At 41.0% G+C, this 23644-nt stretch overlaps 1 protein-coding gene across 3 annotated transcripts in view; it reads right to left on the reverse strand.

Annotated features, from left to right (window-relative positions):
• The window catches only part of Mgat4a (alpha-1,3-mannosyl-glycoprotein 4-beta-N-acetylglucosaminyltransferase A), a 100433-nt gene extending 86507 nt beyond the window's left edge, over positions 1–13926 (reverse strand). For 2 of the 3 annotated variants that reach the window (XM_042695464.1, XM_042695462.1), the window contains exons 1-2: positions 13844–13926; positions 8911–9216 (exon numbers count right to left, since the gene is read on the reverse strand). In XM_042695464.1, the coding sequence (XP_042551398.1) occupies positions 8911–9004 (94 nt within the window). In that variant the 5' untranslated portion in view covers positions 9005–9216; positions 13844–13926. Of the gene's footprint in view, positions 1–8910; positions 9217–13744; positions 13758–13843 lie in introns of those variants that run through there. The other variant, XM_042695463.1, reaches the window with a different exon arrangement.
• Between the last annotated feature and the right edge of the window lie 9718 nt (positions 13927–23644).

Consider the following 23644-nt stretch of genomic DNA (forward strand, 5'->3'; position numbering starts at 1 on the left):
TACTCAGTCTAAGGAATAGCTAGCTTGGAGGAGAAAACTGGAAAAAGTAAAAGCTAGGAGTCCTGTCAGGTCAAATAAATATTAAACATGAAACCACAATATGATTAATCTGTAGCTGAATTACTATAAAAAATCAGCCAGTAAAATGGAAGAAAACTCTACTAAAACAATGGCTTATCAAGAAGACTGTGGACAAATCCACAGCTGTGCCACCCTCAAAAGCAACACCATATATACAACACTTTTGGAGGAGCAGACCTTGTATTAATTTTTCAAGCCAATCACTAATCAAATAAAAAGTCCTGAGGAAAAGGAGAATTACTAAAATGTATTTATGTAAAATGTCCACTATGTAGCAAAGAATTATATGCAAAGAAGCATGACCTATAAATCAGAAAAAAAAAATCGAACAACAGAAACTGCCCATGACTAAAACCAGATAATGTATTTAGGAGTGTGCTCCAAAACCAAAAGCTATTGGTTCACAGCTATAATCGCCGCTTATCAGGAGGCAGAAATCAGCCAGGCACTGGTAGCTCACACCGTAATCCTAGCTACTCAGGGTTGGCCGAGATCTGAGGCTCACAGTTCAAAGTCAGCCCAGGCAGGAAAGTCCTCAAGACTCTTCTCAATAAACTACTCAGAAAAAGCCAGAAGTAGGGGCTGGGAAGGTGGCTCAGTGGTAGAGCACTTGCCTTGAATGCCTGAGGCCCTGGGTTCGATTCCCCAGCACCATAAAAGAAAAAAGAAAAAAAGCCAGAAGTGGCGCTGTGGCTCAAGTGGTAGAGTGCTAGCCTTGAGCTGAAGAGCTGAGGGACAGCGCCCAGGCCCCATGATCGGACTCAAAAAAAAAGAAAGAAAGAAAGAAAGAAAAAGCCAGAAGTGGTGCTGTGGCTCAAGTGGTAGAAAGCCAGCCTTGAGCAGAAAGCTCAGGGACAATGCTCAGGCCCAGAGTTCAAGCCCCAGGACCAGCAAAAACAAAAAGCAGAAACCAGGAGGATTATGGTTCAAGGCCAGCCTCAGCAGAAAGTTTACAAGATCTATTCTCAACCAACAGTTAAGCATGGTGGTACATGCCTGATATCTTAGCTACATAGAAGGCTGAGATCAGGAGGATGACTGAGATCAGGAGGATGACAGTCAAGGTTAGACTGGAGAAAAAGTAGTTTGTGAGATCTTCTCTCAACAGAAAAAGCTCATCAGTGGCAAGCTCCTTTCACTTATGCAGAAAATAGGATTAAAGCCTAGTTTAGTCCCAGTAAAAAAAAAGCCAAGATTATCTCAAAACTAACCACAGGGGGGGCTGGGAAGGTGGCTCAGGGGTAGAGTGTTTGCCTTGCATGCATGAGGCCCTGGGTTCGATTCCTCAGCACCACATAAGCAGAAAAAGCCAGAAGTGGAGCTGTGGCTCAAGTGGTAGAGCACTAGCCTTGAGCTGAATAGCTGAGGGACAGCACCCAGGCCCAAAGTTCAGGCCCCATGACTGGAAAAAAAAAAAAAACCTAACCACAGGGAAGTGGTGCTGTGGCTCAAGTGGTAGAGCGCTAGCCTTGAGCTGAAGAGCTGAGGGACAGCGCCCAGGCCCAGAGTTCAAGCCCCACAACCAACAACAACAACAACAACAACAAACTAACCACAGCACAAAAGACTAAAAGTATGGCTCATGCAATTGCTCAAGCAGTATAGCACCTGCCTAGCAAGCACAAATCCTTGAGTTCAAGCCTGGGTATCACTGGAGGTGGGGGGAGGGGGAAGTTGGGTGCCCATGGCTCACTCCTATAATCCTAGTTACTCAGAATTGCAATTTGAACCTAGTCCACCCAAGAACTTGCTCCAAGATGAGCAAGTGGGCACATACATGCTTATGCATGAGTATGCATGCATGCATGTGCACGCGCGCACGCGCACACACACACACACACACACACACACACAAACACACAAAAGAAGTATAAGAAGGCATGACAACATTACATTAAATATAGAATATGGATAAAGCTTTAGAAATAAATAAAATCTAGAATTTTATACAAAGTAAAATAAAAATAAAAAATTCACTAGAGAGCCTTGTGAGGAGTAATTTTATGTGTCAACTTAACTGGGCTAAGGGATGCCCGGATAGCTAATCAGACAACACTTCTTGGTTTGTCTATGAGGTATTTCTGGAAAAGACTAGCTTTTGAATTAGTGGATTGAAGAAAAGTCACTTTTATCGTGTAGGTAAACATGCAATATATCAGTCTCTACCCTGAATAGATTTTTTAAAAAGTGGAGGAAAGTCAAATTTGTTTGAGCTAAAACAGAAAAAGATATCTCCTTCTCCTGGTTCATGTGCCACTGGACTTGAATAAAGACAGGTTTATACTTTCAATTCTCCTGGCCCTCAGGAGTTTAGACTAGCCAAATTACACCACCAGCTTTCTTATTCCTCAACTCAGAGGTAGCAGATTAGACTTTATCATCATGACCTAAGTTTTTCATGCTATAGTTTGGATCTTAACTGCCCCCACCTACCAAAGTCCACAGATTAAAGGCTTAGTCCCAAGGCTTGTATCACTGCTGATGTGAGAGAATCATTAGGAGGTGGAGCCTCCTGGAAGTAAGTTAGATCATTAGTGAAATGTCCTTAAAGGAGCTACCCCCTTTCCTATCTCTCTCTGCTTCCTAGCCACCATTAGTTTAACAAGCCACCTCCACTCTGCACTCCCCATTTTGGTTTAACAGCACTGCTAAAGGCAACAGAATCACAAAACCATGGATAGATCTCTGAAACCCTGAGCTATAATAAACCTGTCACCCTTACAAATTGGGTTTTCTCAAATATTTATCACAGTGTTGGGGACCTGATTATCACACATCACTATATACTCTAGAGCTGAAAAGAACAGTAATATTGGGGAAAATACTCACCATAAGGATTTCTAACACACATACTCACCCATCATACATAGTTTCTCAAGAAAATCCTGATAAACTAAGCATGAGTGGCTCACACCTGTAATCCTGTTTACTCAGGAGTCTAAGATCTGAAGATTGAAGTTGAAGCCCAGCTCAGGCAGAAAATTCTGTGAAACTTAGTCTCCAAAATAACCAGCAAAAAGCAAGCCTAGAGGTATAGCTTAAGAGATAGAGCACCAGCCAAACAAGCATGAAGCTCTTAATTCAAATTCCAGTGTAACAAGAAAACAAAATAAAAATAAAACAAAATCCCTGACTAATACAACAATAGAATTGAACTGGCAGAGGAAAGGAGTAGCATAAATATTATATTAGCTAAGGAGAAAAGAATGAAGAAAAATGAACAAAGCCTCAGATTTAGAGCATTATTGTATTTGTAGTGGGAACACAAAAAAAATACTTAGAAATGATGGAATACTGCCCAAATTTACTGAGAAGTAGTAACTTGTACATCTAGAGAGCTCAAAAAAATCCAAGGAGAATAAACACAGAGCTCCACCAGCATACAATGGTAAAATAATAAAAAGTTTAACAAAAGAACACCTTGAATGCAGCAAGGGAAAAATGACACATCACTTACAAGGGAATCCAGTAAGATTAATAGCTGACTTCTCAGAAGACACAGAACTTAGAAGTCAGTGCTCAAAAACAAAACAATAACATTGTCTACCAAGAATATGTCTAGGAAAGATATCCTTCACCATCATTAAAGGTAAAATAAATACATTCCAAAATAAACAGAAGCTGAGAGAATTCACTGCTAGCAGATCGGTACTACAAGAAATACCAAAGGGAGTCCTTTAGACTGAAAGAAGTGATCTAATTCATACCAAGAGCATCAGTAACCACGTAACTAACACACTATGAATGCCTACATTTTTTGCTCCTTTTCTGTTTAACTGATTTTTAAAAACAAGTGTATAAAATGGCATAAAGATATAGTGTATTTTTGTGTAACATATGAAAACATGAATAATATAACTATCAATAACAGCACAAAGAAGAGTGTAAATAAAATTAGACTAAGGAAACAATGACAGATGGTAAGATCACAATTATAACAATACATAATGACAGATGGTAAAATCATAACAATACTCCATTCAGTTTGTAACATTAATAGATGTACATACATGAAAAAAGAACACCAGGAAAAAACAGTAAAGAGAACAAAACTATATAGGGGTAACATTAATAGAATTCAACTTATAGTATAATTCTGAAGCTGATTTTGGTAAGTTCAAAAACTACAAGAAAATACTCCAAGCTTGGCAGGTTGATATACACATGTAATCCTCAGCTTCTTGGCAGGTGAAGATTGGAGGTTCATGATTCAAAGCTAGCCTGAGCAAAATTATCACAAGACCCCTATCTAAAAAAAAATAGGCATAAGTCCCTGAGTTCAATCCTTTGTACTATGACAAACAAAAGCAAAAACAAAAAAAAATTCTAAAAGTCATAAAAATCAAGCAATGAAGGAAAATTTTAAGGAATAAATAAGGCATAGTCAGGTGCTGGTGACTCAGGCCTGTAATCCTAGCTACTCAGGAGGCTGATATCTAGTATCAGAGTTTGAAGCCAGCTGGGGCAGGAAAGTCTATGAGACTCTTATCTCGAATTAACCATCAAAAAGCCAGAAATAAAGTTGCAGCTCAAGTAGTAGATTGCTAGCCTTGGGGGGGGAGGGGGGGGAGAGAAGCTCAGGGATAGAACCCAAGCACTGGGTTCAAGTCCCAGGACCTGTACCAAAAACAGAAAGAAAAGGGGGAGGGGGATGGTTGTGAAGAAAGGAACATAGGAAAGAAGAAGGAGAGAGGAAGGGAGGGAGAGAAACAGAAATAAAAGGTATAAGACATGCAAAAAAATGGCAGAAATAAATCCCACTACATCAAAAATAACAATGGGCTAGGAAGGTGGCTCAGTGGTAGTGTGCTTGTCTCACATTCATGAGGCCCTGGGTTCGGTTCCTCAGCACCATATAAGCAGAAAAAGCCGGTAGTGGCACTGCTGCTCAAGTGGTAGAGCTCTAGCCTTGAGCTAAAGAGCTCAGTGACAGTGCCCAGGCCCAGAATTCAAGCCCCATGACCAACAAAATAATAATAATAATAATACAAATAAACCAATCAAAAGCAAGAGATTGTCAGAGTGGATTTAAAAAGTATAATCTAGAGGCTGAGATATGAGGATCATAGTGAACACTGAAAAGACTCCATGAGACTCATATCTCCAATTAATCACTAAAAACCCGAACTGCCACTGTGGTCAAATGGTAGAGGACTATTCTTGAGCACAAACATGCCCAGGGAGAGCACCCAGACCCTGAGTTCAAGCCCCAAAACCAACAACAAAAAAAGTATGATCCATTTATATATGGTGTACAGGAAACATATTACAGATTCAAAAACACAATAGATTAAAGTAAAATAATGAATTAAAAATGTACAATTTTCAACCAATCTGATTCAGCCACTATGATAAATAGTCTGCCATTCCTCAAATTATTAATCATAGAGTTTCTCATGTGATCCAGCAGTTCTACTCCTTGGAAAATACCTGAATGTAATGTCCATACCAAAACATGCACACACACACATATGCATGGGCATATACACATTCCTCAATATATAAAAAATATTTATAACATTTTTATTCATTCATAAGAGCCAAAAGGTAGAAACAACCCAAATGTCCATCAATGTATGAATGGATAGCCAAATATGTTTCATCCACAAATGGGAACATTACTCACTGTAAAAAGAAACAAAAAGATTGAAAAGTGTCACAACACAGATGAACCTTGAAAAGACGAAGGCAGTTGTAACAGACCACACACAATACAATTCCATTTCTATGAAAACTCAGAATAAGCAAATTTACAGAGATAGAGAGCAGATTAGTAGCTGTCTGGTATAGCAAGGAGGAGTGGGTGAGACCTAAGGAGGTTATATCTAAAGGGTAGAGAATTTTGTTTCCTTTTATTTTTTTTCAGTGCTGGGGGAGGGGGGAAGATAGGGCCCTGCACATATTAGGTAAACATTTGACCTATCTTCCCCTTCCCCTACATCCCTAGCCCAACAGAATTATTTGAGGTGGTGAAAGTGCTCTAAAATTGACTGTGGTAATGGATTCACTATCAATGAACAGAGTAAGAAACACTTAAGTGGGTGAATTTGTTTAGCCTGTAAATTATATCTCAATAGCTAAGAACACAAACTCTGAAATCTGCCTCCCTGAATTCAAGCAACTCTACCACTTAACGCATGGCCTCAACCACTTTGCCTTGATTTCCTCATCTACAAAGGAAAAGCAATATTTCCCAGAGTTCTTTTCTTTATAAGATTCATGTCATGTAAACCTGTTAAATGACAGATACATATGTTTAGAAACATTGCCTCTATCTCATCTATCTGTTGGCATCATATGATTAAATGAATTCTCTCCTTCCTAGTCCCTGCTCAAAGGCATTATGCTTCTTATTCTTTTCATATGCATAATAGTGCTAGGCACAGGACAGATTTGTGCAAGGGACTAATGAAAGAATGACAAAATTATCAGTCCAGCAATCTCAATGATTATGTAAGTCATACCTTCATAACAAAAATCAGAGCACACAGAATTGAACATGTGAAATCTGGCCTGCCCTAGAGAATCCAGGCTGCCTGTCTAAACTGTCTAGAAAGAAATCCAAATACTATACAGTTAGAGTGGTTGCCTAAATAACAGCAATTCAACACAGGGGATTTTTTACACAACCATAACAGAAGACCTGTGTTGATCCCTGAAAGAGTTTGGACAAAACATTAAGCAGAAGAGCATGTACAGAAACAGTAGAGCTACTACCACTTGAGCTCTGGTTTGATTTCCAATGTTTTGCTAGTTATCAGAGTTAAGAGTCTTATATATTTGTTTGCCTGGGTTAGGTCCAAACTTTGATATTCCTGTCTCAGTCTTCTAGGTAGCTAGGATTATAGGTTTTAGCCACTGACACCCTGCTTATTCTATATTAGTATATGGTTGTACAAATCAGTTTGTATGTTACTAGAATTCACAAATGTGATGAGAATAATTTTCTCCTTTATCTTATATATTGTGATATGTTCATTTTAAATATTATATATTGTACATCATATTAATTACCATTGATGAAAAAAGAAATAGAGCTATTCAAAGGGTAATGATCATATAAAGAACCTTTACATTCTTCAAATTCATTTTGATGTTAAAAACAGCTTTATAAGGAAAAAAAATGTTTCTAATGCCTTTATCTAAGACACAAGATCAATAAAATGGAAAGTCCAAAAATTTCTCTCTTCAATCAGATACAGAGAGTTGAGTCAATTTCTCCATTACTATAATTTTCTGAATAGGTAAGTTTTTTGATTTTGAAAAAAAAAGTAAACTTTTGCTATGGTAAATTCTCTTACATAGTAAGCAGACTTTTTAGCAGACATTTATTTTATTTGTGCCTAGGACAAACAATAGAGTAAATGAAGTATTCAAGAGTCTTCTTAATAATTATTTTCACTTGAAACAAAAAATGAAATCTGTCGAGAGTTGTAGCTCAAGTAGTAGAGCACTCACTTAGCAAGCACAAGGTCCTGCCTGAATCAAAGCTCCTGTACTGCCCAAAACAAAACAAAAAACCCTGAGATCACTCAATATTTTGTGTACAAATATACATTTGTCTTTAGCAAATTTTTGGCTTATTTTTCCCTAAGTAGCCCAAAATTAGAGCCCAACTCAGACAAAAAAAAAGAGAAAAGAATACCATACTTGCCAAAAGCAGTTCGTATTCGTTTGTATCTGCTTATTTTATATATATAACACATAAAATATATATGGACAGAGTATATATGTAATATGTTTATATAGATATACATCAGAAATATACTGGTCATCCAACAGTCCTTTCAGTTGTGACATGAATGAGGAGAACAATAGCATCTTCAAATGCTCTGCCTCTCCACCTTTCTTGCTGTCAACATTCCTTAAATATAAGGAGACAGGTAAAAGGAATTTATTCTAAATACTTTCTCTTCAAAAAAAAAAAAAGGGAGGGGGCCTATGGTGGGTTAGGGAGAAGAAATGCATCATGAAATCCAAATGGCAGACAACCTACCTTTAGTAGGTTGTCTTAGTAGAAGAAATTAAAACTCTTTTGATATTTTTTAATATTCCAATGAGAATTTTCCTCACCCACTTCTTAAATACTTTTAAAGAGCAATTTTTCAAGGCATTCAGTTTAACTGATTAACTGTATAATGTCAAATCACTAGTGTAATCAACACGTAAACTTCATGAAGACCCTGAATGTGTCTTTTTTTAAGTGCTTTATACAATGCCCAGACCAAGAGAGATTATTAAACATTTACTGTGATTAGTTTTTTTTAGGCCAAAATAAAAGTCACTGTCATTCCACTTAGCTGTCCAGTGTACTATATACCACTGATCAGTATGTTTTTCTAAGTGCAATTATAAAAAATTAAAAAATAAATCCCATAGATATTCTATTCCCTCTGTCCAAGAATACTGTTTTTGTTTCAAGTAAACTTCCAGCAGAAAGCAAGCAACATGCAGCTTGCTATTATATTGAACATAAGCATTTCTGCATCAATGAGTAAGTCAAAAGCCAGCCAAGTTTCAGTGGCTCATGCCTGTAATCTCCTCAGGAGACTAAGAGCTGAAGATCACAATTCAAAGCCAACTCAGGCAGGGAAGTCCATGAGTCTCTCATCTCCAATTAACTATCAAAAGCCAGGTAGATGTAGAGCTGTGTCTCAAGTGATAGAGCTCTAGCCTTGAGCAAAAAAAGCTTAGGGACAGCACCCAGGCCCTGAGTTTAAGCCCAAGCTAAGCATGTGCATGCACATGCACACTTACACACACACACACACACACACACACCAAAAGCCTGTTGTACTTCATACACATTTCCAGAGCCATCTTCCTTACCCTTCCCATTTTGCCATGTAGTGTACCAGGATAAAGTAAGGAACGATGTGATAAATACTAAAGCAGTGGCTACAGTTCCATTTCGGAGCCTCATCTCATTTCACCATCACACTGGTTCATATGTTTGTGATGACAACCAAGACTCTTCTTTTTAGCCTGAAGTCAACTGAATCCAGTACTTCTGGCTTGGTAAGAGATGTTCATTTCAGATGCTTGGCAGAAGGTGTCTACCAGCAATCCCATTCACAATTGCTACTCAGGATTGTCTTCGCAGTTTTCAAATGCTGATGTCTCAGGGTTTTTTTCCTGTTCAGGAGGGAAAGAGAAAGAAAATCTTGTTTAAGAATGTAATACATAAGTCTCTATTATTCAACATTATAGACAGACTTTTGATAGGACTATAGTTTATGAAATCATCCGTAAAACTAAACAACTCCTTTTTTCTTGTCAGTAATGGAGCTTGAACTTGGACCTGGGTGCCGTCCCTGAGTTCTTCAGCTCAAGGCCAGAACTCTACCACTTCAGCCACAGCACGACTTCCAGTTTTCTGGTGGTTTATTCGAGATAAGCATCTCACAGACTTTCCTGCCCAGGCTGGTTTTGAACCCCGATCCTCAGATCTCAGCCTCCTGAATAGCTAGGATTACAGACCAAGAGTGAGCCACCGACACCCAGCTTAAACCACTCATTTAACACAATAGAATTATATAGTCCTCCTCAAGGAAAAAAGCTTCAAACTATATTCCTTCCTTGCCAGTTTGCTTTTGTCTGTGAGAGTTACCCGACTAAAGAGAAAACTGCTCTGAGTAACCATCTCCAGACTCCTCAAACTAAATAACAAACAATATTTTTTTAAAAAAATAAGAAAATTGACAAACTACAATATTTTTTAGGGTTAAAAGACCTGAATCCCAGCTACAGCTCCAATATGACTCTCAGCAGGTCTCCTATCCAGAGTTCCAACTTTCATCTATGTAATAAGAAAACTACAGGTCCTGTCTCCTCTTTCACAAATTATCAACAGTACAAAGTTACAGTTGTTAATACTATTTATTATTATCATAAAACAAATCCTGTTTTTTCCAATGATATTCTCAGCTAGGGCCCATTAGTCATTTGTATTGCTTTAACTCAGGAAATTGAGATCTTTATCTACCAAAACTGCTAAGAAAAATAGAAAGAAATGGGGTTGTTGGAAGTATGTTAAGTATAATCTGATGTGGTGATGCACATCTGGAATCTCAGCATTCTGGAGGCTGAGGCAGGAGGATCACAAGTTCAAGGCCAGCTTGAACTATAAAGCAAGCTTCAGGCCAGACTGGGTTACACAGCAAGACCCTATCTCAAAGAAAAAACAAGTACTTAACCATAGTGCCCACATATAATAAATTCTCAATAAATGTTCACTGCATTAAAAAAAAAAAAATCAAACAAGCAAATGCAGCCAGCCTTGGTTCAGTCTACCCCGCATAACTGGCCTCATTCCCCAGAGGCCTTTCAGGCAATGCAAGATGTGCTTTGATTTCGGTGGTCTCAAGGGTACCAGAAGATGGTCTTGCTAATATACTAAATGAATTCTAGTGGGGTAAGTTAATGCACCTCTAAAAATTCCTAATAAACCCAAGGGACAATTCTCTCAGTGAAAGAGCATAGTGGATTAAAGCAGCCATTTCCAGGCAATTCAAAAACTACCACCTCAGCTGCTTTCCACTGAACATTACTAGAAATCTAGCAAAGAAAAATCATGGAGGCATATTACTGATAATAAGGATGATGACAGCAATACAATTCACTAGATGTTTCCTATGTGCTGAGTCCATTGTATGGTTTCAATCTTTACAAAATCCTGTGTGACAAACATTATTAGCCTTATTTTGCACATAAGGAAACAAACCCAGGGGTTTTGTTGTATGACTCAGAAGTTCAAGCTCTTAGGTGAAGGGTAAACAAAGGAGGAGGCTGCAATGCTTGGTAAGAAATGTATGCATTATCCTGCCCATGTAATTGTAACCCCTCTGTACAGTATGTTCTCAAATAAAATAAAATAAAATTTAAAAAAAAAAAAAAAGAAAGAAAGAAAGAAAAAAAAAAAAAAACAACAACAGCAAAAAAAAAAAAAAAAAAGAAGTTCAAGCTCTTATCTACCACTTTTTTCCCCTCAAATTCAGCTACCTACATCTCAGCAATATAAACAATAGTACCAGGGGACACTCTAAGGCTCAGGTATAATTGAGGAATCTTCCAGGCATGTTAGTTTTGCCCAACAATAAAATGAAATTGTACTGGGCACCAGAGACTCACCACCTGTAATCCTAACTGCTTGGGATGCTGAGATCTTAGGATCCAGGTTCAAAGCCAGCCCAAGCAGTAAAGTCCCTGAGACTCTTATCTCCAATTAATCACCAAAAAGACAGAAGTGGAGCTGTGATTCAAGTGGTAGAGTGCTAGCCTTGAGCACAAATGCCCAGGGACAGCACCCAGGCCTAGGTTCAGCCCTAGGACCAGCACCAAAAAAAAAAAAAAAAAAAAACAGTGAACTTTTGAAATGTTGTATATTCTATAACAAACATGGATCTAACTTCACAGCGAACTTCACAGCAATTTTCAAATCTAAACACAACTATAAACAAATTTCTGAGCAAAAGTGGTTCCTAAGACTTCTCACTTCAAGTTTGTGTTGCTAAGAGCAAATATAATTCATCTTCTATAGTTAAGGATATTTTTTAAGTTTTAGTACAAATAAAGCTAGAAAAAATTAAGTATAATTCCATAGAGATGAGAAAAACATACTCAAACATAAAACAATACTATAGATGTATTAGCCATAATACATGAAAAGCATAAGGAATAGTAAGTACTGGGTCCAGGAATTAGTAAACCCTGATTATAAGAAGATAGTTAGAATCAGTTAGGCTCAGTGGCTCATGCCTATAATCCTACTCAGGATGCTGAGATCTGAGGATCATAGTACAAAGCTAGCACAGGCAGGGTAGTCTTATGGACTACCCTTATGGACTTCTCCAATTAACTACCAAAAAAGCCAGAGGTACAGTTGTGAGGTTCAAGTGATAGACTAATATAGCCTTGAGCAAAAAAGCTCAGCACCAGCACTGCAGCCCTTAGCTCAAGACCCAGGACACACACAACAAACAAAAAGGAATAGACTTCAGTAAGGAAACTTGAAATTTCACAAGAAAAAGACAAGAGCATTTTACTCTGTATGAATGCAGTCATGCATTTTTAATTAGAATTTCTAAATGGATGAAGTTTAACTGCACAGCACAAGTGAATGAAATCTCCAGATGAGGGCAAAATTTAACAAGCTACATACTTAGAGAACATAAACAGGCAGCTCACAGGCTGACTTGTTAGGCACAGGTGACCTATAATTTTTATCAGTGTCCACATTTGCAAACACTTGAATGTAGTATCACTAAAAGACCATCACTTAACAAATACAAATCTTTAAACAACAACAACAAAAAAAAGGTAATGGAAAAAAAATCACTAGTCATTTCACCAAATGAATGGAAGATGAAAGGAACTTTCTCAGAATAAAATACCAGTTTTGTTAACAGACTTAATCTTGTGTCAATCTTATATGGCAAGAGTCTTACATTACTGGCTACAAAACCTTCATTTTTAAAAGTTCCCTAAAATACTCAGTATGTTCCACGGTTCTGAGAATACTTTACTCAACATTTGGCATATTCCTCAGTCAGCAACCCATAGAATGAACAATAAAAGAGGTACCTCAGGAATAAAAGCCTCAATTCATGCTATCCACAATCATGATGTAAATCCGTACAACTTCATACACCCCAATTACGTAAAATATCATTTCTTTCCCATTTATAAAGGATTAGTTCCTTAATCTAGCTTACATAATTTCTCCATTCCAGTGCATTTTCGAATTTACACTTGTAGGTTAAAGAAACATATGTCACCATTACCTGTTAGTAAAACTGTTTTTTAAAACAGTCCGGAAAAGAGACAATCGACCACAAAGGGCCAATTACTTAATTGTAAATTTAGATTTTTTTTTTCCCTTAACATTCAAACGAATGACTGGGTCGCTGCTGATCGTTCTATCAAACCATCTATGTCCGTCAGCAATAAAGCAGCGGGAATGGATCAGGACCGTACATGGGTGCCTACTTCTATTTCGCAATCCGAAAAATGTAAGCAATGAACAGGCTCCACATAGTCTCAACGTTGCCAGAAATAAAAGCGGGAGCGTGAGGATTCCCGGTGCCCCATCACAAAAGCACGCTTCTCAGATGTCATCCCGCACACCTTAAGAGAAACCACCCAGATCCAGCCGGTCCTGCTGGCGGCTGCCTCCGGACCTGGGGGGACCGAGGCCTGGGGAGCAGCGAGGAGAGCCGAGGGAGCTCCCACCGCGGGACGGCGGGTGTCGCTCCCGCCGGCCGTGCGCCCCGTCCCCACGGCGGAAGCAACCCCCTCCCCACCTGCCCCAAAGCGCCGACTCCGGACTAGGGCCCGCCGGCCGCCGGGGCCCGCAGGCAATAGTCCCTCCCGCTCCGTGCCCCCCCACGTCCAGGCACACTTTGCTCCACTTTCCCCCAAAGTCAGCGAGTCCCGAGACCGCCAGCCACGCACGAGGCGCCAGGCAGGCCACCGGGAGAGCGCGCGGCTCCGAGGGGCCAAGGAGAGACCAGGCGGGTGACCCCGGCCGGCCTCGCGCTCCTGAGGAGCCGGCAGCCCGGGGGAGCCCGGCGCCCGGCCCGGCCCGGCCCGGCCCGGCCCAGCCGCGGCGCGGGCGGCTCCGTTACCAGCAGGTGGATCTCCCGCAATCCGGGCGCCTCAGAACCCGGCCGCCGGCGCCGCCCCTCAACCCCGTGCCCCTCCGCGCAGCTGCCCCGAGCTCCCCTCGCCGGGCCTCCGCGCGCCGCCTTCGAGAGCCCCTCACCTGCCCCTGGCGTGGGCACTTCTGCCGCTACGGCGGGCAGAGCAGTTAGAACCGCCGCTGCCTGCGTCGCTGCCTTCGCCGCCGCCTCCGCCGCTCCCGGCCGCCCCGCCCTCCCCGTGTAGCTCCGCCCCTAACGCTGAGCCCGAGCTCCGCCCCCGGCTCCGCCCGCGACCCCGCCAGCCATTGGCCGCCGGCGCCTGCACGCCGGCCACCACGCGCCCTTTCTTCGCCGCCAGTGGTCCGCCCAGCTGTCACTCAAGGGCGCCGTCAAACAGCCTATATAAGGCACCTGAGTCCTTCTACTTGGATTTGATGCTTCAACGGGGTCTGCAGCTGTATTTCGGTCTTCGGCCGCGCGTCGGGGCGCTCCAGGAGCTCCCGACGCCACATCTGGCTTTAATCCTTTCCTGCCAGTGTGGAGGCAGCTTCAGCTGCCAACAAAGGCCCGGGTTAGCCCCCGGCGCGCGCCTGCGCCTCTCCGGCCTCTTCCTCCAGCCTTGGGACCTGTCCTGCTCGCCATCCAGCCTAGGCAACACAGTCCAGATGACAACTCCGACCCTAATCCAACAAAAGCTACCGGGGCCCCGCAGTCCTGAGCACCCGTCTCACTGGCGGCCCTAGCGATCGGTATCTTTATCCCCAAATTAAGGACGAGGAGACCGGGATTCAGAAAATTAGTTTAAGCAACTGTAGAGTGGTGGGGGGCCCATTAGGATTTAAATGTACATTGTTTCACTGAGAACACCACGCTATTCTACCCCTTCCTCCTGAGCCATATTCTGACCTGTTACCATTCCATAAGGTTTGACCCAAACAGTTATCTGTAAAGGAAAGCCTGATTGTGCTTTTTCTTTAAATATATATATGTATCTGTACTGTGGCTTATGCTACTAGTAACTAGGACATCATCTTTTAGATATTTACATACATCAAGCACAGAGTTAAGATCTTTAATTTTAAATCATCTTTTGAATCCCCATTTTTCATATGAGGAAACTGGAGCTCAGAGTTTGAAGAGCTTACCTCAGGCTACACAGCTGGCAAGTGGTAGACCTGGGTTCAAAGGATGTTGAATGATTATATTTACTGCTACAATAATCCCTACAACAATCCTTCAAAGCACATATATATACACATATATATATGTATGTGTTTATATATATATATATTTATTTACACACACACATATGAGCCAGGCACTGGTGGCTCTCACACCTGTAATCCTAGCTACTAAGGAGGCTGAGAGCTGAGGATCACAGTTCAAAGCCAGCCTGGGCAGGAAAGTCTGTAAAACTGTTATTTCCAATAAAACTACTCAGAAAAAGCCAGAAGTGCCACTGTGGCTCAAGTGGTAAAGCACTAGCCTTGAGCAAAAGAATCTCAGGGACAGCACCCAGGCCCTGTGTTCAATTCCCAGGAGATGAGTGTGTGTGTGTGTGTGTGTGTGTGTGTGTGTGTGTGTGTGTGTGTAAGACAAAGATCGAGTCAGCTTTGTTCCTGCCAAACTTTCTCAAGGTAATAAATACATTAAAATATGCCTTGATCAAAGAACAGTAATTTGAAGGTTGAAAACTGGTAACACCAATCAGAATTCCCCCAGCCAGTGAATTTCCTTTTTGTTTTAATCTCCAAGATACAGTAGTTAATACTTAATTTTGTTATGCATGGGTTTCTAGGTTTTCCCATGGTGAGATTTCTTTCATTGTTAACTGTCCCAAACAAGACACATGACCTCTTCCATGACCCCCAACTATGTCCACTATCCAGCTCTTGTGGATGAAACTTTGGGCATGACTGCTATGATACCTAATGACAACTTTGCTCTCTACTTTGGGGAACAGAGAGCCAGGTTTTCTGCAGTTGCTGACATACTTCCGAGTAGCAAGCAGGCAACAGATTTCCTGACAGATACAGATACAAGCAGTGACAGTCCATTCCTTGATACACTTTTGATATATTGTTGGATATATCGTTCCTAAAATACCTAGGAGTAGAATAGCCTAGTCCTTGCTATATCTTAATGACAGAGGTACAGACTATTCTACTGCCATTTGATGAAAGAGAAGGAAAAGCCCTCAAGGCACTTCTACAAGATCAACCACAAAAAAAAGCACTATTTATTCCTATGTTATAAAGAAAGAAACAAGGCCCTGAGAAATTAAATAATTTGGCAGATACTAACCGTAATTTAGGTAACTACCAGTAGCCAAATCAGAATTCAAATCCCTGTCTGATTATGGAACCTTTATAACACTATACTATACAATGTCTGGTCGCATCTTTAGCAACTGACAAAATTTTGCTGAGCAGATGAGTATTTAAAAGATGTATTTCTCTCCAATTTCCTTTTTTTTCTCTGCAAAAGGAGGAAATGAAAGCATTTACCAACATTCTATGAGCAGAGACATATGTCCGAGGAGAAGGAAAAACTCAGCTGGTTTATTCGGGAAGAGGGCAGAAATTCCCGCAGCCCTCTGGTTCATCGATTAATATAACAGAAGACAAAAAGAAAACAGAAAACAATGGCCTTCCTTTTTAGGGCCCTTTGTTTCACTTCATTGCTACTCCAATTAGCCCCAGAAGGGCTGGTTTTCTAAGAAATCTGGAAATACAATTACCCTCACCTTAAACTACTCATATTATTGCTGAGGAAAAGTATGGATTTCTGTTATTTTGCTTAAGAAATTAGAATGCCCCAGGTAGGGGTTAAAATGCATCCATCTTAATGTTACAGAGTATACAATCTAGGCATCTGTTTAGTTAATAATCAGAAGCAGTTGATCCAAACTCCACAATTTCAATTTATCAATCTGTTTCTTTTCCTTTTTCTTTTTTGTGCTGGTCATGGGGTTTGAACTCAGGTTCTGGACAGTGTCCCTGAACTTTTTTGCTCTAAGTGCTCTAGAGTTTGAGCTACCTGGGTTTTCCTGCTAGAGCTGGCTTTGAACCTCTATTCTCAGATCACAGCCTCCTGAGTAACTAGTATTACATAGTATTACAGGTGTGAGCCACCATTGCCAGGCCTGGCTGTGTGTGTGTGTGTGTGTGTGTGTGTGTGTGTGTGTGTGTGTGTGTGTGTGTGTGTGCAATGCCTTCCCTTCCTGTTTCTTCTCTACTTCTACTGTTTTGTTTTTTTGTTTACCCTCCTCTGGACCTTTAATTCACATTGTTAGTGTACTTGTAGTCAAGTTCTGCCTGCGACTTCACCATTCTCTACTCTGTCCCCAGCAAAGTTTCAGGGTGTGGCCGTTCAGCTTTCAACAAACCTTTTCACTCACAGAAGCTTACTCTGCCTATGCTTACTGAGGCAACTGGTACCTCATTGCTGAGTGCTGCTGGTAGACTACTGGGAGACACTGCTAAGTAATTAAACTACAAGACAGTGCCAAAAGAACGAAGTACTAGGACAGCAGATAACATGGGGCCATTAATCAGATTTTTCAGGGCAAGGAAGGCTTCCTGGAAGTGACATTCAAGCTAAAAGCAGGCTCACACACAGGAAATGAATCTTTTCCTTTTATCTCTTTGAGGGTGAGTAGCTGGTGGTGGGGGCTTACATCAATCAGTTTCCAAGAAATGAACACAATCACTACTGCTTTTCTACTCTACCCCTCCATGCATTAGCAATCACACTTGCATCATTTATGAGTGTTTATAAATGTAATTTTGATGTCTTGCCTACTGGCTCAGATGGCATCTTCCTTTAGTGTCTGAGCTTCAAAAGGAATCACACTAAGTTGTTCTCCCTCTCTTTTTTAAAAAATGTCTATGAAGAGGTATAGGAAACATCTCTTTTTAATTTATACACATGGCTCTTTTACCTACATCTAGAAGCTATAGTGGACCTGGTCCAAGATACAGTCATAATATTTATTAACCCTTTGTTAGCTACAGAGTATTTAAGACACTATGTACAAACCATTTCCGTTGTATAATAGGTACAATAGGTCCAAGAAATTAATGAGCAAATACAAGTAGAACCAACCACCACATTTTACATTCAACTCCATGCAGACATTTAAGTCTATTCATATAAAGGACAGCGGAGAGCTAAATTGTTTATATTTTAAAATTTTTATTCTTCCTCCTCATAGCTTTGTTCATCAAAGGTATCTTTGAAGGGCAACATTCTAAACTGGATCCATGTCCAAAGTCTAAAATCCTAGCTACTTTGGAGGTGGAGATGTGGAAATAGAAGTTTTGAGGCCAGCTCAAGCATAAAAGTTTATGAGACTCAACCAGGTGCTGGTGACATGCCTGTAATCCTAGGTACTCAGGAGGCTGCAATAAAGGATCATGGTTTGAAGCCAGCTTGGGCAGGAAAGTTTATGAGATTCTTGTCTCCAATTAACCATAAAAAGCCAGAAGCAGAGCTGTGACTCAAGTAATAAAGCCCTAGCCTTGAGCACAAAAGTGCAGGGACTGTGCCCAGGCCCAGAGTTCAAGCCCTAGGACCAGCAAAATAGAAAAAAAAAAAGTATGAAACTCAGTCTCAATCAGTGTTTGGGCTGGGTGCCTATCATTTCAGCAACAAGGAAGCACAAATGAGAGGACTGAATGTAGACCTCTAGTCCAGCCAGGGTATAAAAACCTACCTTGAAAAATAATCAACACAGTAGTAATCCTAGCTACTCAAGAAGCTGAGATCTAAGGACCATAGTTCAAAGCTGGGCAGAAAAGTCACAAGACATACCAAAAAGCTGGAAGTGGAGCTGAGGCTCAAGTAGTAGAGTGGTGGCCTTGAGTACAAAAGCTCAGAGCATCCAGGCCACTATTCAAGCTTCAGGTACCCCCCCCCCCAAAAAAAAAAATGAAGAGAGAAAGAGAGAAAGAAAGGAAGGAAGGAAGGAAGGAAGGAAGGAAGGAAGGAAGGAAGGAAGGAAGGAAGGAAGAAGAAAGGAAGGAAGGAAGGAAGAAAAAAGAAAGGAAGGAAGGAAGAAAAGAAAGAAAGGAAGACCAACATAAGAACATGAGAAGGGTCTGGTGGAGAGATTCAAGTGGTAGAAAGTCTCCTTAGCAAGAATTAGGTCTTGAGTTCAAATTCCAGTATTGCGGGGGCGGGGAGGGGGGAGGAGGGCAGACATCTTTCCTAGTTCATATTGATATTGATATTCAAATATACCTATCAGGTTATTCATGGAAAAGCCAGACTTGTTTGACTACCTAATGACGGAATTATAAGATCTTGCCATACTTAAGTGCTGTGGCCAGTGGTATTTATAGAAGGTGCACCAAAAATTGCTAAAAATTTTCAAGCCAATACTAAATGGACGTAACTACCTTATTGGGAACAAGTTCCCTTCCATGCATTGTTAGAACAATCAACATTTCTGTGTGGCAGCAGGTCTCCGCCAACATGGCCAATGAAGTTTAGGGCAATTGGTCTTCCCTTGTGCATTCCTTAGCTATATCATTAAAGCTGACTCGCTTGTCTTTATTATCTTTGATATACGTTTAGAAGAGAATTGTGTGCCAGAGAGCTTTGGGTTTTCTTTCTGATGATCATGGTTCCAAGCCAGCCATGTCTCTGAGACTCTTATCTCCAATTAACCACCAAGAAGCCAGAATTGGAAATGTGGCTCAAGTTGTACAGCACCAGCCTTGAATGAAAAAGCTAAGAAACAGTGCCTAGGTCCTGAGATCAGGCCCTGAGTTCAGGCCCCAGTACTGGCAACAAAAAAAAGCCTAAAAAACAGTTTCTGAGACTCCATTGCAACCAATGGCTGGGCACGGGGCACAGTAGCACCTGCCTGTCATTTTCAATGACACAGGGACAAGAAAGTAGGAGGATCACAGTCCAGACTGACCCAGGTATAAAGTAAGACCCTATCCAAAAAATAGGCAATAGGCCTGTAGCTCACACCTGTAATCCTAGCTCCTCAGGAGGCTGAGATCTGAGGATCAAGGTTCAAAGCCAGCCCAGGCAGAAAAATCCCTATGAGACTCTTATCTCTAAATAACCACTCAAAAAAATAGAAGTGGAGCTGTAGCTTAAAGCATAAGCCCTTAACAAAAGAGCTCAGGGACAGCGCCCAGACCCTGAGTTCAAGCCCCACAACTGACCCAAAAAAATGCAAAAAGGAACTGGTGAAGTGGCTCAAGTGGTAGCAAGTGTGAGGCCCTGCGCATAATCCCCAGTACCAAAGCCAGAGAGTCTCAGTGTATTCATCGGTGTTTTCCACGTACAAGGGAGCCTTTTACAAATGGTTGTTGACAAACCGAAGGACTGTGTGAAAGAAGAAAGACTTGATCTGAGCCTTAAAGAACAGGAGTAGGATTCAGATAGATTGAGTGGAGAAGAAGATAAAGAAGCACATTTAACCAGGGCAGGGTCATAAAGACAAGGGGCATCTTTGTTATTGCTGGTGCCTGGCTAGGATAGACAGACCATGGGGGACATGAACAGAAGCATCACAAGAGACAGGACAGTCATGGAAGCTATGTGGGAAAATTTGCACCTAAGTATCAGTAAGGGGCGAGCGTTGGAGATTTCCCAATAGAACAAACATATTCAGTGGTGAATATTTTAACATGAACAGATTGGGTAGAAGATGCCTGATGTTATTGATGCCAACTAGAGAGTTACTATATTTTAACCTAAGTAAATAAGTCTGATGCTCATCATACTGAACTGTTCTAGTATGTATACCTTCTGTGTCTCAAAGAAAGGCACCCAGAAAGTAACTTGTCAATGACTTGCTTTATTTTGTTCTAACAAATCTTACAGTGGTCTAGAAGTAATTCCATAAGGCTTAGGATGGGCTAAATAAGAGTACAGAAAGGTAGCTCTCCTCAGGGTAAGACTGGATGTTCTAAGATTAGTGTCTCCAAGAGCCTTGAAAATGCCATGTCACTTCAGAAGTGAAACGTAGTGAAAACTAAGGCATCTCCAGAGAAAAAAAGATTTTCCTGAATTATGAACATACCACTCAAGAGACTTGTTTAATTATGTATCTATATAAGCAATATTGAAAGGTAGGAAAAGCATAAGAAACCACGAATGTTCTCTACTGGGAATATAGAGCAGGACCTACAGTCCTGTTCTCAGTAGAGTGCCTATCATGTGAAGAGCCCTGGGTTTGAGTCCTTATACTGAATAAAAAAGAATACTCCCTGAAGCTAGGCATGGTGGCACACATCTGTAATTCTAGTACTTAGCACCCAGGAAAAAAATCCAAATGTCTGCTTAACAAGTATAAGGCCTTGAGTCAAACTCCAATACTACAAAAAAAAAAAAAATATGTTTTGAAACTAACATCTTGGTCTATAGAAGTATCAATAAAATATTGTGAGGTAATCTCCACAGGATAGTAAACCTAGTTTAAGATTTTCCTTAAAGGCTTTCTTGGTAGCAATTTGTCCGTAATAAATGTGTATCAGAGATGGACACTGTATGAGTGAACTGCTTCTGGCTGTGCCTGGGGATGGAATGGAGGAATAACATTCAGATCTGGTCCTGGAGCCGAAAGGGATGTCAGCAAGGCCTTCCCTGATTATGGAGTACAGAAATTTTAAAAGCAGTGTGGAAAAACCTGAGCACAGTGGAATTACAACACAGGAGCATGTTTTCTACCGAAATTCAAGTCTTTCACCAACAGGGTTCCTGTTTCTGGTTCCTAGTAGTGGGCTACCCTCCAGCAGCCCACCCTCATTTCCGGAAAAGATTGTCTTTCTCAGTTGTTCCATCCTTAGATCACCATGAACATTTTGTTCCTGTTGCTTCCCCTTCTGTGGGCTCCATGTGAGCTGAAGCTTCTTTTGCACACCAAGCAGGCAAATTTATCAAGTGTCATTTTCCTGTTATTGACCAAATTGTCAGCACAGCCAGATCATAGGAGTTCTTTTTGTAACTATGGTAGTTCTGTCACAAAGATAACCAGCCACTTACAGAATACAGAATTTTAACATTTGGATCCCTTTCCCCCTAAGGATTATGATTGGACTAAGACCAACAGGACTTTTCCACTCTAACCTCTGAAGGCTTGAGACATACATACTCATTGTCGAAGAAGATGCAGAAACAGAGAAATGAACAGGCAGAAGCCAGGAGGGAACCCATGAAGCCAAAAGGCATAGAGGAAGTTAAAGCAGAAAGAAGGAAGTCAATGCATCGGGGAAAAACTGTAGGTAGAAGGCAAGACAAAGAAATAAGTGAACTGCGCATGATGGTGTACACCTATAATCCCAGCATTTAGGAGGCTGAGACAGGAGGATCTGCTGGGGACCAATTTGGTTCCACAGTAACACCCTGTCCTCCAGGAAGAAAAACAATGAGGCTGTTTTGTAGAGCTGCTCTTGAGACTGAGATGCTGCAAGACACCAGGGGTATCTGCTACCATAGGACAGGGACAGACAGACTTAAATTTGTCCATAAAGCTGCAGAACATTCCTCCTTGGATTCTTGGTCTTCTCAAGATCTACTCTACATTAATGGTGGCAGAGAGGGATCTGATTGTTGAGAAAAGGCGTTGTGTTCTCACACTAGATTTGATATTTTTGTTTATGTGTGTGAGGGGCTGTCACTTCTTACACTAATACATGCAAATTCAAATATAAGCAAAACATTCCAGAATCAAAGCGATATTCAAAGGAATTCCCATGCTTTTTATTTTACCCATAATGTATCCTATTATTCCATATTCCTGTTACCGATTCCTTGGAGAAAAGAAATAGGTGGGGACTGGGAAGGTGGCTCAGTGGTAGAGTGCTTGCCTTGCATGCATGAGGCCCTGGGTTCAATTCCTCACTACCACATAAGCAGAAAAAGCCAGAAGTAGTGCTGTGGCTCAAGTGGTAGAGTGCTAGCCTTGAGCTGAAGAGCTGAGGGACAGTGCCCAGGCCCAGAGTTCACGCTCCATGACCAGGGAAAAAAAAAAGAAATAGGTGATTATTTTTAATTTCATTTTTCACATTGCATGCACGTGCGCGCATGCTCACTAATCCTGGGGTCTGCGCACTGTCCCTGAGCTTTTTTGCTCAAGGCTAGTGCTCTACCACTTCCAGCTTTTTGGTGACTAATTGGAAATGAGAGTCTCATGGACTTTCCCACCGAGGCTGCTTCTAAGCCTGAATAGTTAAAATTACAGCAGGAGCCACCATCAGTACCCAACTTTTTTTTTTTTTTTTAATTTTGAGACAATTCTCATAATGTAGCCCAGACTTCCTGGATCTTGATGCCTTCCTGCCTCAACCTCCTGACTACTTGGATTATAAGAATGAACCACAATACCTACTACACTTAATTTCATTTAAAATTCAAATTTGAGGGGCTGGGAAGGTGGCTTAGTGATAGAGCACTTGCCTTGCATGCCTGAGGCCCTGGGTTCAATTCCTCAGCACCACATAAGCAGAATAAGCCAGAAGTGGCGTTGTGGCTCAAGTGGTAGAGCGCTAGCCTTGAGCTGAAGAGCTGAGGGACAGTACCCAGACCCAGAGTTCAGGCCCCATGACCGGACCCAAAAAAAATAAAATAAAATTCAAATTTGAGACAACTGAGCAAGAAGTGAAGGGTTAGAGAAACCAAGTATCCAAATCTCATCAAGGCTGCCGGAGTTCCCATCAGGCCAAGGTCCCATAAATGTGTGGCTTATCAATACAGATTCCAACCCCAGCACACAGAGAATAGAAATAATCTATTTTTAATCATCAGGATCATAATGTTTCTATTCTAGCAATTTTATCCAAATCCTAAACACCATAAAATGATCCAATCACAAAGATAAATCCTTTCCGTTCAACACTCACAGGAACCATCAATTTGTTATGCTTTTAGAAATATTTTTTTCTAATTTTCTAACCTGA

Source organism: Dipodomys spectabilis, unplaced genomic scaffold (assembly GCF_019054845.1).
Source record: "Dipodomys spectabilis isolate Male_0828 unplaced genomic scaffold, ASM1905484v1 ptg000187l, whole genome shotgun sequence".
Taxonomy (NCBI): Eukaryota; Metazoa; Chordata; class Mammalia; order Rodentia; family Heteromyidae; genus Dipodomys; species Dipodomys spectabilis.